This window comes from Lepisma saccharinum, chromosome 26, assembly GCF_977018435.1.
Source record: "Lepisma saccharinum chromosome 26, izLepSacc3.1, whole genome shotgun sequence".
Taxonomy (NCBI): domain Eukaryota; kingdom Metazoa; phylum Arthropoda; class Insecta; order Zygentoma; family Lepismatidae; genus Lepisma; species Lepisma saccharinum.
Genome location: NC_139254.1, coordinates 19,021,594 through 19,041,357, shown reverse-complemented (window position 1 = coordinate 19,041,357; position 19,764 = coordinate 19,021,594). Strand labels below are relative to the sequence as shown.

The window sequence follows — 19,764 nt, the reverse complement described above, 5'->3', positions numbered from 1 at the left end:
CGAGATTCGAGTCCCGACTTTTCGGAATCTCACACATCCCTCAAATGATGTAAATGCTGTGTGCGGGATCCCGAAAAGTTGGGACCCGGATATCGGGGAAAAATCTCCCGTCCCGATCCCGAATTCGGGAAATGATTTCCCGACTTTTCGTTAACCTAATCAGTCGAGAAATACCGAATGGTCGTTTTAAAATGAAGTGTGAAAATTATCGGAAATTGTTAGTTTTTATTCCAGAAATGCGAAAACAATGACTTAAGGTAAAAATGACGTGTACAGTGGGATCCATGAGTATTACCTTGCAAATTGTCCATCACCATGTTCGTGCACTTTATTTGACACAATAACAGCTTCAATAATTTAAAAAAACTCAAAACAAGCTGTACATAAAAATCCATCGCTTAAAAACACACAGGTTTTAAAAAAATAATAATGAAAATAGTCATGGACAATTTGCACGGTAATACTCATGGATCCCACTGTACAATTCGAGATTTACAGAAGTTCTGGAAATTTCGAACACTTCCTTTCCGGAAAATTTCCCGACTTGGTCCGGAAATGACGATTTTTTTCCCATCCCGAATGCAAGGAATGTTGGGATTTTAAAAATTCCCGTCCTGACCCCAAAAAATCTTTCCCTCACACGCCTAATGACAGCGAAGATGCTAAAAAGGAGAGAACTGGCAACGTTGGAGATCTTCCACCTCGCAAAACGTGAATTTCCGAGCAAAATCTGCAACAACAAATACACAAACGGAATCAGAATCTCAAGTAGAAAACTAAAAATGCTCCATTCTGAAAGTAAGGTGAATCCCAATCCATCTTTTCTGAAATATTACAAGAGGTATAAGCAAATATATAAAAATGTACTCCACCAATCAAAAATTAATCATAATGACCGTAAAATCAATAATTCAAACAATAAATGTAAAACAATGTGGGAAATTATAAGAAATGCATCAACAAAACACCAATCTTTAGGTAATAATATGGTGATATGCATTAATGGAAACGAAGTCCAACATCCCCCTAATATTGCGAATGCTTTCAATGAGTATTTTGTAAATGCAGTTCCAAATACAAGGAATGGGTTTATGGCTGCTCCAGAAGAATGTTCTACACACATAACAGTGAATGACAAATCCTTGTTCATTTCCCCCATTACTGAACAGGAATTAAAGATAATCTTCAGGCGTATAAAAAACAAACGATCTTCCGGCATTGATGAAATACCAGACTTCCTAATTAAGAAATGTTATAGTTCCCTATGTCAACCATTACTACATATAATAAACAATTCCATTGAACAGGGTATTTTCCCAGACAGGCTAAAAATAGCTGTTGTTAAACCATTACTGAAGAAAAATGACCCAAAGGATTTATCAAATTACAGGCCCATTTCCCAACTCTCAGTCTTCTCAAAAATTATTGAACATGCAATAATGATGAGAGTAGAAAATTTCTGTAGTAAACACTCAATCTTAAGTTTGTCGCAGCATGGTTTTAGGTCCGAACGAAGCACAAAAACAGCGTTAGCAGACTTAGTAGAATGTGTCACACAATCTCTGAATAACACGGTAGGAGTCTTTTGTGACCTATCAAAAGCTTTCGATTCTGTAAATCACGAGATATTGCTGTGGAAACTTCAAAAACTTGGTATTCGTGGACTACCACAAAAGTGGTTTCAATCTTATCTTACCAATAGAAAGCAAATTGTAGAAATCGCTCACACCACAGCAAAAGGATACGTAACACATCAACACTCCACCATGAAAAGTGTAACATGTGGGGTGCCTCAGGGAAGTATTCTTGGCCCTCTTTTGTTTCTTATGTACATAAATGATTTACCAAATGTTATACCTGAGGCAAATGCAATATTATATGCTGATGATACAAATATTATAGTAACAGACACTTCCAAAGATGCTCTACAATCTAAGGCTAATAACGTATTAAACAAATTAGATGACTGGTTTTTAAATAATAATCTACTCCTCAACAGCAAAAAAACAAATTACATTACATTTTCTACAATCCAAACCAGAAACCAAATAAGCCTCAATCTAATATCTGGGAATACACAACTAGAGCCTAACAAAAATTCAAAATTTCTGGGTATCATTCTGGATGAACACCTTAGCTATACAGAACACATAAACACGCTACAATCAAAATTAAGTAGTGTGTGCTATGCCCTTCGAGAAATGGTAGACATCTCAAGCACCCAAACTGTAAAGTGCCTTTATATGGCAAACTTTGATGCTTTACTAAGATACGGTATTATGGTTTGGGGTAACAAGGGCCACTCCAATGTACTTTTTATGCTTCAAAAAAGAGCTATAAGAATCATAGCTGGAGTAAAGAAAACTTATTCATGTAGAACTCTTTTCCGTAAACTTAATGTGTTAACTCTCCCCTGCATATACATTTATGAATGCTTAATTTATGTTAAGCAAAATATGTCCAACTTTGCCACAAATGAGGAAATACATGGCCTAAACACAAGAAATAAAGACAAACTTCACATAAAACACTGCCGCCTCAACCTATGTAAGAAAGGTCCCTTAAACTCTTCCATAGATCTCTACAATAAACTACCACAAGATGTGAGGAAAGAACCAAACTTGATGATATTCAAGCACAAGATAAAATCAATGCTTCTGAAGCATGTTTTTTATTCTATAGCTGAATACATGGAAGCGGCTTTTACATAAGACAAATGTACATAATGTAGTATAATCACATATTATTCTTGTAAAATTAAATGTCAAATGAAAGTGGGTAATTAGTATATCTTCTCATGTTATATTTTTTTGTGAATTTGATATAATAGCAGAGTAAGACCCAATTTTTTACAATTTTTGGCTATATATTTTGTATTTGTAAAATCTATTAATGTACCTGTATTGTAATGTAAGTATTGACATGTCCTATATTACCATGTACTGTAATTTGTACACACCGGCAGTCCTTGGACGCAAATAAACTAAACTAAACTAAACTAAACCCATGATACCGGTAGATATTGGAATGTGCAATTGCTCATTAATATGTGTGCTGCCACCTACACACCCCTAATGCCATCGAAGACGCTACAAAGAGAACTGGCAACGTTGTAGATCTTCCGCCTCACAAAATGCATGGATCCCGCGCCTGCGTATTAATACAACCCAATTGTACATGATTACCAATTATTATTATTAATAATAACAATAATAACAATTCTTTAGATGAAGGGAAAAAATGGGCGAAAAAGGAAAATTTTACCCCTTGGAAAGGGAAATTGTGCTTACAGATTGTGGCAACACTGGGCCCAAGGATTTTTTAAATGCAAGATCAAGCAATGAAGTGTGTTCGCATATTTTGCCTTCCTCTCCAGTAAACGTTCCCCTTTTTAAATTGTACTGTTTGGATTAAGAAAAGAAAAAAGTTTTCTGTGCGCAGGAAGTAAGTCATACCACACGTACATACAATAAGTACATTATTCTCGAACGAAATAAATTTTGCCTAATACGCGATCTCAATTCTTAAGTAACCTGTTTAAATTGCGTGTTCCGTGCATTTTATCATGTATGCTATTTCCTCTGTTTTTCAATGCTTTCGTTTGCCAAACGATTTGTATAGTTTTTAGAGTTTACAAATCTCTTACGTTTGAAAAATAACTTTGCAAATATTAATATAAATATATATTTTGTTTTTCAGAGCATGGAAGCTGTAGCTCAGCTGTTGCAGAATGACTTACAAAAGGAACATGAACATTGCGTTGAACTAACTCAAATGTTGTTCCAGGTAAAGAAAGAGAATAATAATTATTCAACTTATATAGACCTATTGGTAAATTTCTCGTAAGGGACAAACGGATTTCTTCAAATTTCCAGGAGAAATTACTTACCGAATGCAGTTTCTTTAGACTTGTGGAAGTTTGGGGAAGTGTTTTCTTGCATCGTTCATTGAATTTTGCCGGTAAATCATCTATTTTTCGATATAAATGTGTGACCGATGCACGAAAGCTCTTGCATCCATTTACTTCCAGGTGGATGTAGCCTGTGTCTGATGACGTAATCCTGGTCAGTGTTTCCAAACACGTGTTTTTGTAATTGAAGAAGGTACGTTTCCACAAATGGTTTGTGGGGCTATGTGTCAATGGTTCGTGGGGCTATGCGTCAATGGTTCGTGGGGCTATGCGAGAATGGTGTGTGGGGCTATGCGAGAATGGTGTGTGGGGCTACACATATTTTTTTTAAACCAATTTTTCACTATTGTAACCTATAGTGACCCTACCTAACCTAACCTTACCGGAAATGTTTCGTGGGGCTATGTATGAATGGTTCGTGGGGCTATGCGTCAATGGTTTGTGGGGCTACGTAGGTATTTTTGGGTGCAGTGGGGTGGAAACACTGCATGCCGAGTAGGGTAGTGAAACTGTGACCGCCATTTTGCGTGTTACCGAAGGCAAAAATAAACGAAGAAAAATTACTCGATATGTCGCAAATAGAGCTTATTTCCGTGAAATAAGCGAAATGCCACCTTCAGCAATGTTTCTCAATGCAGAATACGAATATTCAAATTAAATGAATTAGCAAATTTCAGCCGTTTGTCCGATACGAGAAATTTACCGACCTATTTATTATAAACATTAACATATCCATCCCAAGCACAGAAATACATGCATGGACGACTTAACTCACCACAGTAAATTTCAAACTACTGGAAGTGTATTTAAATTACAAAATAATACACCCACGAGGCCTCCCCGTTGGTGTCTGGTAATGATAAAGTTGTTGCTGTGTAGTCAATGGGTTCCAGGTTCGGTACACAGTTGAGGCACATTGCACGGTAGTTCGGATCCCACTTTAAATTGTAGGTCCAATCCTGATCAGCCTATCTAAAAAAAACCGTAAAACACACACTGCTGTATCAGCCGTTCCCAAGTTCATGTTCGTTTCGATTAGTTCAGAGCACAAACTCGGCAACAAGCACTCATTTCCTCACAAATTCTATTACCAACTACAAAGCATCTAAACGAGATATCTTTCTAGAGCTTTGAAACAACATAAAGTGATACCAACCTATTTCCTTAATTTTATCGCTCATGGGAGGATTTATCAATTTGGAAATATTGATTATGCTGTGGAATCAGAATCATTACAACAGAAGAGTATGCATGTAATATTCAAGTAATAAAGTTTCATTATACAAAATGTTCTTGTGTTCAATGTATATGATTTACTTTTGTACTGTTTGCAAATATCAAAAGATAGTTCTTTTTTCAGGTATTTTTTTCACCCAAGAGTTATATTAAAAAACCATCAATTTATTAAATTTACTGTGAAAGTTTGTTAAACAGCTCACTTGAATTACCGTGTAAATAATTTGACAGTTGCCAACACTAGTGATGTAATGGTAACTGTCAACACTCGTGACGTAATTTGAGTTGAATACAGGGTGCAGATTGCACATTTCCCAGAAACACAAACGCTCGCCCTTTCCATCTTTGCCCCACACCTTGATGTCAAATTTTGACGCGTTTTTAAATTCGCAAAGTGCAAAATAAGATGTAATTTAAGTGAGCTATATGGAATTTAGAGCAATGATAAGTTTATTTCAGTTATTTTTTGATTAATGATTAATATTATCTTTGCGATTTTGTTTACGTGTGTGTAACGACACACATTGGTTACTGACAATGTCTCCTGCTTTTGGTTGCTTTCCAAGGCCAATTTTTCCAAGATTTCACGTATCTCACCATAGAATTCATTTGGTGCATTGGTTTTACTGACCAGCAGCTGCAAGCAATGAAGGCTGGTGCTTGCTTCAGAGCTGCTGAGGGAGTTTTCGGTCATAAAATGTTACTGAATCGATTGCGATGGAAACTAAATAAGGCTAAAACATTAAGTACGTTAAATAATATTCTAATAGTGCAGCAGTGCTTGCATTGCTTGTACTATATCTTTGCCACTGTACTTAATATTGCCAATAATCGATTGATTTGGTTTATTTTATTTTGCTTTTTCTGCCACTTTTGGCTAATTGTGAAGATGAGAATGAGTGCTGAAGTTGATGAAGGGACATTCACAAAGAGCACCCATGCCAGGATTTAATCCCGTGAATACTGGCATCATAGCAATCTGTGCTAACCACTCTAGCTCAGAAGTCGGCTTGCTGATAATTACAGCGTCTCTACGATCAGTGTTGCCAGAAACAGTTGATAGAGAACAAGAAGTACTTTAGCCAGTGTTTACTGTGGGGTGGGTGGGTAGTTTCGGGGAGGAGAGGAAAGAGTTACTGGTTACTGTTTCTCTTCGTGTGGTAAGTGTTTACTGTCTCCTTCTCCATTTATAATTATCCGCCCTTCCGGCACCTTTTCTGACCATATTCCTGTGTATATATATATATAAATTAAAAAAAAAAACCTATACATTTTTAAAAGAAACTATAAACTTTGACATGTGAGGGGTTCAGAGCACTAGTGACTTCACTCCATTCAAGACATTTTTGGGAAAGCAGCACATTTAAATAGCTTTTTATTTTCTAAGTCATTGTTACATGTTTTCTTTTCTTCCCACGACATATATTATACACTTTTTTTGTAGCTCCTCCAGTTTTTGTTTCTTTGCTCTTGTATACTGTATCTCTTTCTTGGATGACCCTTTTGCATTCTTCATCAAACCATTCCTTCCCTTTGTTGTACTGCATTGCTCCTATCACCATCTTTGCTGTTTCCTCTATATTTGATTTTTATCTTCTTTATTTATTTATTGATAGAGCTCAACAGGCCGAGCCCAATTATAGTGCTCTAATTACATAATATTACTACAAAAGATTCAGTGTTCCAGTAATAGCATTTTTAAATTTGTGTAGACTCATTACAGAAATATGAATTGTGTTATTTACACATGTGATTGTGTTGAAAGAGTTGCACGCTCTCCACACCGGAGAGGTAGAAAGAATTGATATTTTCGCTCTCTCGCAATGGAAGATTTTGTGCTTGGGATGTGTTTTGGAGATGGCAACATTAAATGATACGGCTGATATTAAGTTGAAATCATCTACAGGGTGTCCCACGAACGGCGCAACTGGGAATTAAGAGTGGCGTTACTTTGTAACCGAAACCTGTACATACATAAGTAATACACCAAATGTTAGCCCTGTCCAAGTAGATATTTTTAAACATAGAAACAACAAACAGGGTGCAGTGTTGTTCATGCAGTGTTGCCAAATGTAAGTGAAAGTGTAAATTTATTTTTCCACAAAGCATGGAAAATTGCATGTCAAACATTCCTTACGGAAATTTAGACATCAATTTCCACCTTGGGTAGGTGGACTATTTCGCCATCTATAGTTCAGAGAAGAAAACCGATCGTTTTCGCGTATAGCCAATCCTGAAATGCCTCGTAAAGGCGTACCGGTCCAAATGGGTGTTTTAAAAAAAATATGAGGTATACCCCAAGTCCTGAACGTATCACCAGTTTGGCATCTTTGACAGAACCCCAGAGGAAGCCCACCGGACCAGTATCTGGTTTCGAGTCACCACCTGTTTTTCGGCAAAGCGCTGTTGTCACTTTTGCCTGCAGTGTTTAGACATCCATTCATTCACTGTGACGGTTTACTCCCAAGGTCTTTATATTGCTTAAAAAAATAGAAAAACACAATAACACAACCTAGCAAAGATAGAGAACCGCAACCTCGCGTTTAGAAATCTCTAAAGAAACTGAATTAGCAACATCTCATTTAGTCCACCTGGACTTGATGAGAGCTGTCATTTCTTGGACGGACGCTATTGGTTGGAAAGGTTTCAGAGGACGATTTATTGCACTGGACGTGGACCTGACATGTGGTTGTTAGGGGGAAAACTGATCTTTCGGAACTTTCTTTGAAGTAAAGTGAAGTTGGAATCAGGACGAGGAGTATACAGAGGCAACACTGTTGATGTTTGAAGGCAACAAAAGGTGTGTTTAGTGATGGTCTATGACATGGAAATACTGGAAACAGGAAAAAAAAGATAATGAAAATTATGGTGAAAAAAGTGTTACTTACCTACTCCTGGCAACCATGCAATGCGCGTAACAGGCAGTGTAGCTTTACAAAAGATGTTGAAAATGACAACCATTTTCCCTGAGGCATTCATCAACACGTTTTATCATGTTGGAAGCAACTTTATGCAAGGTTGATTGGTTTATATTGTTAATGGCTGTGCAAATGTTTATTTTTAGATCATCAACTGGTCTTAGGTTATTAATGTAAACTGTTTGTTTCAAATAACCCCACAGAAAAAAATCTGGAGACGTCAGATCCGGGGAGCGACTGGGCCATAAGCTTTTGCTTATAATGTGATCGCCAAAAGACGCTGCCAACATGTCTAAAGTTTCATTAGACGTGTGACATGTTGCGGAGTCTTGTTGAAACCAACCATCACGTTCCAACAGAGAAATAAACTGTGTGATAAGGTCACGATAAACTATTCCGTCAACTGTTGTGTTGAAAAAGAATGGACCGATTATTTTTCTCCGCGAAATCGCGCACCACACACCGATCTTTTGTGGATGAAGTGATTCTTCATGTAACAAATGGGGATTGTTACTTGACCAGTGTCGATAATTTTGACTGTTGACATATCCATTTAAGTGGAACCATGCTTCATCCGTGAAAATAACCTTATCCAAAATATTCACACCATTGTCTCTAATAAAATTTCTAAACCACTGGCAGTATCTTACACGTCACCTTTGTCTGCTTCCTTCAGTTCTTGCACAGCCTGTACCTTATGTGCACGTAGGTGCAATTGTTTTAACGCTCGGTGAGTTGTTGTTTTTGATACACCTGACTGCAGCAAGTTTACGAACAGATTTTCTGGGAGATTGTGATATTCTCTGCTCCACATACTGCAGCACACCTTGTGTCAAAATTGGTAGTTGTCTGTAGTAGGGTTTGTCATTGACTGATCCTGTTTCACGAAATCTGGAAACAAGTCGATATATTGTCGAATTTTCTGGAAAACTGTTATTCGGATATTTCTCGCGAAACACAGTTTTTACACTAGCGTACAATTTTGAATAAAAATAATGTTCCACAATGAACACCCTCTCTTCCAAAGAGTACTTCATTTCACAGAACAATTCTAATCTTCCCCTACGAACAATGCAAAATGCACGGCTCAAACAGTTCTGAGTACACAACTAACTGATTCTTTTGTTCTTGTTCGGTGGGCGCTCTTATCTCATTGCATGGTTGCCAGGAGTAGGTAAGTAACACTTTTTTCACCATAATTTTCATTTTCTTTTTTTCCTGTTTCCAGTATTTCCATGTCATAGACCATCACTAAACACACCTTTTGTTGCCTTCAAACATCAACAGTGTTGCCACTGTACCTCATAATTTTTTTAAAACACCCATTTGGACCGGTACGCCTTTACGAGGCATTTCAGGATTGGCTATACACGAAAATGATCGGTTTTCTTCTCTGAACTATAGATGGCAAAATAGTACACCTACCCAAGGTGGAAATTGACGTCCAAATTTCCGTACGAATGTTTGACATGTAATTTTCCATGCTTTGTGGAAAAATAAATTTACACTTTCATTTACATTTGGCAACACTGCATGAACAACACTGCACCCCGTTTGTTGTTTCTATGTTTAAAAATATCTACTTGGACAGGGCTAACATTTGGTGTATGACTTATGTATGTACAGGTTTCGGTTACAAAGTAACGCCACTCTTAATTCCCAGTTGCGCAGTTTGTGGGACACCCTGTATTATACTGTTAATTACTTTATACAGAAAGAGCAGGTCATTTACTTGTCGTCGGAGTGCTAGTTTGCTGAAGTTGGTCTCTGAGACTAGATTATCGTATGAATCGAATGTTGGATAATCTCCACAGGCGTTGAATTTGAGATATCTAAGAAACTTGGACTGAATACATTCTAGTCTATGAATTAAGTTTATTTGAGTGGATTCCAGATTACTGACGCATATTCTAGTTTTGACCGTATGAGGGAATAGTAAATTGATTTGGATTTCAAATTCTTGATGGCAGCTTCTACTTTGCTTACGCAAATGTTGCGCAAAGTGAAAATATGAAGTTGTTCGTTGGCAATTTCTACTTTCAGATTATTTACGTCATATTTAGCTCTTTCGTCTGCGTACACAGAATGAAAGTAAGTTGCAAAGACATCCGCGATGTCATTTTTGTCTAATTTCTTCCACCTGCTTCTTCTGTTGTTTGTGTAGTGGTTGTGCCTACTTGTTTAGTTTGTACACTATTACTTTCTTAACCTCTCACTATGTTTCTTATCTGTGAGTTTGTTAATAACATACCTTTGATTCGGTTCTGTTTTGCTTCTTTGTGATTTTGTTATTTGTCCTCTGAAGACTATTTTGACTAGGCAATGGTCTGTTCTGCAACTGGCCCCTCTGTATGATTGTATATTTAGAATGCTTGTTGCCCTACTTCGATCTACCAGAACATGATCTATTTGGTTGTTCGTTTTTTCCATCAGGTGATCTCCATGTATATTTATGTATTTGTTTTCTGGGGAACATTGTGGATGCTACTATCATATTTTTGCTAATTGGAAGGTCAGTGAGTCTATGACCATTATCGTCGAAATTGCCATTTAAGCTGTGCCTTCCAATTGTTTCTTTATAAATTTCTTCTTTGCCTATCTGTGCATTCAGGTCCCATTATCATCTTCCCATTGCTGGATGATACATTGTCTATTGTCTTTTCTAGTTTATCATAGAAGTCATCTTTTATTAGTTGTTCTTTTTCTTCTGTAGGTGCATAGACATTTTTGATAGTCACATTAAGGAATTTAGTTATTGTTATTTTACATATTCTCTCATCTATAGGCTTAAAATCAATTATGTTCTCTTTCATTCTTCTCTCTAATATGAAGGCCACCCCGGCTTCTTTATTTCCTTTCTTTTTGCAACTGTATATGACATGTGTCTTTGTTTCCCATGTGTTATTATCTGTCCATCTTGTTTCCTGTAGGGCAGATATCTGTTATGTTATATTTAATCAGTTGGTCCGTGACTATTTTCAGGGTCCCTGGTTTGAGAAGTGTTCTGATGTTTCATGTACCCTTCTCGATGTCCATATTCTTTTGCCTTGATCATCTTAGTGTATGTCCATCCTTCCGAGGTTTCATAACTTAAATTTTCCAGGGCTGAGGTGTCTGCACAGTACCCAACTCCGAACCTGAGGGACTAGGATTTTCTTTCAGGGTTTACTCCCTTAGCCTTTGAAGTTATCCTTTCCCAAGACTGTCTTGAATAGAGTTTGCCACTTGTGCTCTGAACCCCTCACATGTCAAAGTTCATAGGTTTTTTTAAAATTAGAATTTAACTGTTATTTTTTTTTTTTATGTGCAGGCGAGATCACTCACTTCACAGCTACAAAAGGATGTAAGGCTATTGAGTCAACAGGTTCAGGCAACGACTTTTGAGCTACGGGAAATTGTATCCAGCTTGGAGGATAGAAATCCACGTAAAGAGAAAATGATGGCATGTGTTACAAAATATTTTGAGCTGCGATCAAAATTGGATGTGAGTACACTTATTTTTAAACTGCCCTTTTGTACTAGTTCTTATTTAATAAATATTTGAAATGTGTGGCTTTTAAAGTGAATGTTTTAGGAAACATTGCAGGAGAAAAAAAGGTAGCTCTATTCCACATTTAGTGGTTTAACGTTCATAATTTTGGAGTAAGATTTGCTATTCACTATCTTAGATTTTCCTACTGTGTCTGCATACACACGTTTTTATCTGCACAATAGTGCCAGATATGAGCACAATGAATATTTCCACTATGACATGAAATACATTGTAAATTCATTAATTATAAGTAGGGGCCGGGACTTTATGTCCTATAAAACTTTAAAATATGTATGTAATTACGTTATAAAAATGGAAAAATATGTCAGAAAAATTCAGAAGTATCCCCAGTAAAGCCAAAAATATGCTCAACAGTACTTTCGAATGTCTCATTATACGGAATGTCAGTATCTTCCAGGGAAGATCGACTACGATGAGGGTGGGGTATTAAATGAAATCAGAATCCCTTTAACCATATAATGTAGTGGAAAAATACTGACAATATATTGTAAAGTTCACTGCAATTATCCGAAATGTTATTTGCTATTATGTCAGATTTACTTCTTTGTGGAAAGTAAAGCATAATTGGCAGCTTGCTATAAATAAGGGGGTATTTTTGTTCTGTACTGGTTGGTAAGAATATATCTGCTTTAATTTCTTCGTTCGTAATTTCCTTATCCTGCCATCGATAATATGAACTATCCGTTGCGCTAAGGGTACAAATTATAAAATTAAAATAAATAAATTATAAAATAACCGATTATATGCGAAATATGCGAAATACGAAATTATGCAGAAATATGTCTTATTACGAGAAAATCAAAGAAATATGTTGTAAAAACTGAAATTGGTAAAGTATGTAAAAATATGCCTTATTTAGTTTGTCTATTTCGACTGATTTTCATCAGATATGTAAAGATCTCACCTTAGTATTCGATGTGATGCCAAATAAAATATATGTTATAACATAAAAGTTCCGGGCCCTAATTATAAGGATAACTATACCGTAACAATCCCTAAGATTGTATGTTTATTTTATAAAAGTCTCTCTGTATGCTTCACGTTGACCAGGGCATTCACTTGTTTTTCTCAGTTGTCTCAAGCCTCTGAGGCATGTAAACAATGCACAGTGTCGAGCTATGCAAGCCTCCTGAGCATTCAGGAAACAGGTAGTTTCTTCTGCCTATGGAGTTGGCGGTTTGCATAGTGGCAATTAAAAACACGATTCGGCATGGAGGAAGAGCTCCATGGCCTAGTGATATAGAGGTGAGACAAGCTGAGAGGGGACTGACTTTTGGATTGGAGTTGAGAAGGGAGAAGTGGTAAGGAGAGCAGTAGGGCACAAGTGGGACGACGCTCTGGTCGACAAATTGGAGAAGCCAACAGAGGACTTCGCATATTCAATTCAGCTTAATTCATCAGATAGACAGGTAATTATCCTAACACCCGCCATGATTCAGGTTCAAAGGTTCACAAAACCCAACGAGTGACCATTGTCTTTTCTGCAGTATAGTTCTTTAAGTTTTGCACCTTTCGCATTGCCAAGCGTTAACTCGTCATGCTAATGACGAGTGCTCTCATCAGAGGATGAATGATGAGTAACTTACATCACCCATTGATTAGTTGGTTAACAATCACAGGTTCAGATCCCCTCATTCTTTAAGAATGACACGATACAAAAATTAGAAGTGCAAAATATCTTAATTTTGCCTTCAAACATTCGTGAAATTCATGTCTTACTTTGCCGAGATAGAAATGTCCTGTGATTGGCTTGATATGACTTTCTGCTCACCCTGTACCAAATCATGAAAATGGCAGAAAAGAAAGGTAATTATTTTTTGGGTAAAACAGATGTAACTCATAACTTGCAGTACATGAATTTGTCATCCATTCATTTGTAGATGCATTGCATCTCAATGGCTGCAGCATACACTACATATAATCAGATTGTGGTATTTTGTTCACAAATTTTAAAAGTACAATATGTTTAGAACACTTGGGTTTACACATCATTTTCCTTGGCCCACTACATTTGGTGCATGAGAGGCCTTTGCCATGCCCTTTACATACCTGTATGTGTATGTAAAGCAATAATTGTAGTTGTTATGAGTGGACCTCGGGTTCTAGGTTGTTAACCTACACATAGTGTCACTGCTTTTCTACTCACCACTCAGTTTCTTTCTGTCTGGTTTCATTATCTCTACCTTCTTCAACCAGTTTTACAGTAGCGTTTCAAACATTGTTACACTAAGTAGAACGACAACACACAAACTGAGATGCTACAGTGAGGCATTTCACTGTTCTTTTCTCTACTGATCCAAAATCATCCATCTCACTCAAGTTACACAAAAATAGTGTTGTACCATGTTAGCCATGATGAACCAAAATGTGCTTGTCTGTTGGACTGAGCTGAGTCTGTCTAATTTTGCACGCGAAAGAAAATTATATTACTTACTGCGCATCTCGCTTAGTACAAACCCTTGCCTCTGGAGTGGACCATCATATGTTGTGTTCTATTGGGTTGATTCAACTCTGATGTTTGCAGAATGACACTCACTGATAAGAAACGATGATACATTGATTAAAACAAAATATTACATATATGTACAACTTGCTGTCATGCAAGGTGGTGGATGGAATGAATCACCGCACACACTCGGCCATATTGTATCGCGAACTGAGCATTACTTCCCTGGGTTTTAAGAGTCTGCATAAAAGCAAAACTGAAGGCCCCTGACATCTATTGTTAACAATATCAAACATATTAATTATGATCTGAGACAAGTGTTGCTAAGTAACAGAACTCACTCCAAGATACTACCTGTATCTTTCAATTTCTTCCCTTACTTTTATCGTCCATTTTTCACATGAATGAATCAAGATGAAAATGCAACAAAATGTAAATTTAATTGACTCAGGAGTTGAATTTACAAATCTGTAATGTATTTCACAAATATTTATTTAGGTATTCAAATGCTGAACTGTCAACACTGTGTTTGGTATGTGCTTCCTGTAAAGAGCTGAGAGGTCAGTTTGACATTTTCCAGATGGCAGTGTCCCTTCCCTAAAGCTGACAGAAGCCTTGTCAAGAGAGCTAGTGTTTCCACGAAATGGGCATGATGCACATTCCATCCTCCTTCCTTGACACTTTGGTTTTAATTGATCGAAAGGTCCATTGGACTACGCTTATTGTAGAGCTACATATGGTCCCTTTCTGTTAATGTTGAAGTATTGTTATTCTATTGTTGATATAAAGATCCAAGGTTAGGGTGGGGGTGTTCCACTTTTCTGCTGGGGGGGGGGGTTGTTCATCAAAATTGGTGTGTGTGGATGAATCACTGTTTGCCACTATAAGAAAAATGGCCCTCGTATATCTAAACACAGTCAAAAAAGTTTTGCATCACCCGAGAAGTGATGAAAATAGCATCCGCAACATGCGGAAGCAGACAAGAAAAGATGAAGCAGAGCTCATTGTGCGAAGTAACGCGGTCGACGTGTAATACCGATCGTAGCACCACGGTAGTCAGCGATGGTTAGTTAGGTATTCCTTATGTTCAGTTAGCGAAGGCTGTGTGTGCTGCTGTGTGCAAGGCATGCCTAGGTGTACGATAGTGCAGTTTGATTGGGCCAGGATGATCACGTTACTGCAGACTGGCATGTTACAACGGGCTGTAGCTAGGGCTGTTGGGAGTGTTGCAAAGTGATGTCTGTAGGACCTGGAGGTAGTATACAGACACAGGAACAGTAGCAGATCGTCAATGGACAGGTTGTCCATGGGTCACAACACCAGCACAAGATCGCTATGTACGACTCTCAGCTCGGCGACAGAATACCATGACGGCAAGGAACATCACTCATACCCTCCAGGCAGCCTCTGGTCAAACCAAACTGTCCGTAACAGACCCTGAGAGAATGGTTTACGTTCCAGAAGACCTCTCAGGTGCCAGTACCTAATGCCACGACATCGACGCGACCGTTTGCATTGGACCTCTGCACATCGAAATTGGGAACCTGATCATTGGGCTTATGTGCTCTTCACCAATGAATGTAGGGTCTGTCTAAGGCCAGATTCACGAAGAGGACGGGTGTGGCGAGGCCCTGGACTGCAGGAGCGGCTTCGTGGTGTCCAGGGGGTCCATCCATACCAAGGAGGGATCATGCTCGGATGTCTAACGCCCCTAATTCCAATTAGAGGGACACAAACAGCTGTTCGTTATGTCAGGGACATTCTCCAGACTACTGTGGAACCATTTCATCAGGAAATTGGTGACAAATTTGTCTTGGTGGATGACAATGCCTGTCCACACCGTGCACAGATGGTGCACGATTATCTGCAGGCGGCGAATATCCGTCGCATGCTCCCAACATGAATTGAATTGAACATGCATGGGCAATGCTAAAGAAATGACATTGCAAACCATCCTGTGGCTCCCACCAATCTTCGTGAATTTCTTCTTGCAGCACAGCACGAATGGGATCGCTTACTGCAAGATCATCTTGATTGTCTCATCCTCAGTATGCCACAGCATGTTGAAGACCTTTCAGCCAGGGGAGGACACACCAGATGGTAGACAATGTTTCTGGTGGTTCCGCTATGACGAAAAGTCTTCTTGTGACAGTTCTTTATTTTCTCGCCTCCATCGTGAATTGTGCCATTTTCGTTTTAAACACATTTCTGAGAAAATTGTACGTTTTTTGTTCCCTTTCCATTCAACATGTCTTGTGCTTCATATATCTTTTGTCATTTTCCGTTCTGATGCAAAACTTTTTTGACTGTGTTTATTATAAAGAGTTTCCATCAGTGTTGTTTTTCAACTGAGTGTTTTGCTATGCAAGGGGATGGAGATATTATATTCTAAACATAAGCAATATTCCTTTTTAATTAAATTTAAAGGCAACAGAATGCAGCAAAGCACAGCATCAAGTAAAGGGGGAAAGTAGAATATTTTCTTCAAATTAACTTGGTACAAGGAATAAGCTGTGAGTGAATGGAATGTATTTTTGGACCAACAGAAAGATAAACTTTCCATACAGATAAACTACATGAATAACACTAATAGTATGCAGTAAAAATAAAGCAATGTTTGATCCTGTACAGTGCATGAACAAAATTCGCTTCTTGTTAAGTAAAATGCAAATTGTGAACATAATGGCAAATAGGTACTGTGCACAAAGTGCCTCCTCCTCGTTGTAATGACATCAAATTTAAAAAATAAATCAGGAAAACTTAGATATACATTTTTCAGTATAGATATCGAAACAGTTTTGTCAGCCAATGTTATTAAAATTTTTACAGTGCAGATGGCATATAACATACACAAGGTCCCGGGTTCGATCCCCAGCCGGTTCAAATCCGGGAACTTTTCTAACGATGGAAGCGGCCCCGGCGCCCACCCAGCGTCGAATAACATGGGTACCTGGGGGAAACCCTGGGGGGTAAAGGCGGTCAGGGGCGTGATGCTGATCACATCACCCCCACTCACGACCGGATCAAGAAAGTGTGGGGCGTTACCCCCATACCCCCTATACGCCTTCATGGCATGGTGCTATGCACAGGGGAGCACTTTACTTTTTACTTTTTTTTTACAGGGAGCTCTCATTTACTAAATATGCATATTCCAGTTTAGAATATATCTCCCTGCCCTTGCATGGCAAGACACTAAGGGTAAAAACTATACTGATGGAAACTCTTTGCAATGCTTAGAAGCAGAAACATTTTCCTTAAAATTTATGCATGTTCATAACATCATAACATATAAAAAAATAAATTCATAGTTTACCAAGTGTTTCAACCTGGGATTCTGGCTTCATAGCATGTTATGCTAAACATGCATATTCTCTATACACTCTCATACTTCTCAACCAATATGTCTATTAAAATGAAGAGCTCCAATAATGCTTCCAAGTGGTAATGCGTACAATCAGTTTTTTTCAGAGAATAATGTCCAAAAGAGAGAACTGTGCACGATATTTGACCATCACAGCGAATAGGTTACAGGCATTTAGCCTCTGTACTAAATAAATATTTGCAAGTTTGTGCTGGTTTGATGCACGATTTACATGAACTAAAAAGCTTTTGGTGACAATTCCCCCACTAAATCAGAAATTATGTATAATGTTGTGCAGTATGGTTGTAACAAAATTGTGTAGTGCATAAAGGTAGTGAAAACTTATTAATACACAAATCGTGCATACATGATAAACATTTGTAAAATCCATCGATTCAGGAATATCTTTACATCTGAACTTATGAGAACGAAATACACATGTAACCTTAATCACGGCAATCTTCGTGAGAATTCCATATGTAGAAAATCTACCATAAAATAATAATAATAATAAAGGAACTAGAGGTGAAATATTGCAGAACATTTTTGAACATGCCAGTAATACTCCTTGTTGCTACGTTTAAACAAGTTCATTTTTTTCTGTGCAGCAAAGCAGCAAAAATTGTATAAATATACTTTCTAAAGAAAAATAGCATTTGATTTTTCTTGAGTTTTACGACTAAATAGCCCTGGCCAAAGGAAAGTGGTGGCTGTATTTCAGTACATGACAAACCAAGATTTTAATATCGAAAAGTACTTATGTTCTAAATTCAGAGAAGATTCTGAAAAGTGGTTCTCCTCAAAAGGCAATCTCATCTTCAAAGATTTAATTACTTTAATCACATCTTTTCAGTTCAGTTGTAAAATAGAGATGATGCTACAAACAGTTCCGTCAACGTTAGTGTGCCCAATGGGATGTTCATGGTATCAGTATCCTTCACGCAGTGAAGTGATGTAGAAACAAGCTATACTGAAAGAAAAATAAAAAAGTTGTCCCTTTCTATTGACAGTATGCACGAAAATATCTGTTTCAAGTAATGGATGAAAGCATTTTCTCTGGAAGATTTTGATTTCAGTCAGATTGGAAAACTTAAAATAAACTATTGTGTACAAATGACTGAATCGGCATGATAAGTCTGAGTATGCCAAATTATTCACTTTCGAAAAAGGTTTCTTTAATTTTGACTAAAACCCACGCAAATATATCAACTTAGTCATTATTGACTAAACAATTTTTAACAGTGTATATTTCTAAGATATCGAGAATTACCCTTGAAATCTTTAGGGCTACACATAACCTTTAATAAAAATTGCTATTGTAAATTAATTAAGACTAAAGTTTTAATTGAAATTAAAACAGTGCCCAAGAGTTAGGGCCTCCTAGAGTGGCTTTATTATTGGTGACCCGTGATTAGGGTGACCAGACACACACATTCAAAAAAGAGGACAGAGAATGGCGAAAAAGTAGCTCAAAGTCATAAAAAAGAGGACACCGCAAAAATGGCAACACATTTGCCATTACTTGCAATTTAATCAATATAAAAAATTATCTTAGAAATTATCTTCTCAGATAATCTTTTTCAGTAATTTCCTCTTACCTTTAAGCAAAGAAAGGAATCTCCTAATCTGCTATTTAACAAATAAAAATAATATCTACAATTTCAAGCACTGAATTTTACTCCTTTTCTAATTCCTGGATATTAGAATGAACTATCCCCACAAGTGAATGCAAACGTAACGAGTAAGATTCACTATAACTTATTTCATAAAACAGAATTAAAATTTTAGGTAGTTTAGATTGGGTAGAGAAATGTGATTAATGCCTTGAACATTTCTAACACTCTTTCAACAGCAGGGGAAAGTTACAGCCACCTTACACTTTACCTCATATTCGTAATTGTTCCTTCCATAATTTAAAAGCTACATATTTTCTTGCAAGATCATTATTGAATTTACACTTTCGCTTCGTTATTTCATCAAAGTAAATATTACTTAATAATCAAAATTCTCACTACGTGATTCTGTATCACGTATGTATAACTCGAAAAAGAACTAGTAACTTAAACACACCACGCCAGAACGCAGGTGGTCCCGGATTCGAATCCCAGACTGGGCATGGGTGTTCTTTGTGAGTGTCCCTTCATCAATATCATCACTCATACCCATCTCCACGTAGCCAAAATTGGCAGAAAAGCCAAGTAAAATAAACCAAATCAATCAATCGAGAAGGAACTGCACAGACTACATGCATTCCAACAGTCTCGGAGGTCGAAGCAACAAGTTAGAATAATATTAATGACTAAGGTGCAGAGTTTTGCCTATTTGCCTTTTTTTCTTTGT

At 37.4% G+C, this 19,764-nt stretch overlaps 1 protein-coding gene across 1 annotated transcript in view; it reads left to right on the top strand.

The window, feature by feature from the left end:
* Positions 1-3,311: 3,311 nt before the first annotated feature.
* LOC145979520 (MIT domain-containing protein 1-like) overlaps positions 3,312-19,764 on the top strand; it is a 76,100-nt gene continuing 59,647 nt past the window's right edge. Inside the window, exons 1-3 of the mRNA XM_083112464.1 lie at positions 3,312-3,444; positions 3,700-3,786; positions 11,375-11,548. Coding sequence (XP_082968590.1) covers positions 3,703-3,786; positions 11,375-11,548 — 258 coding nt within the window. The 5' untranslated portion in view covers positions 3,312-3,444; positions 3,700-3,702. The remainder of the gene's footprint in view (positions 3,445-3,699; positions 3,787-11,374; positions 11,549-19,764) is intronic.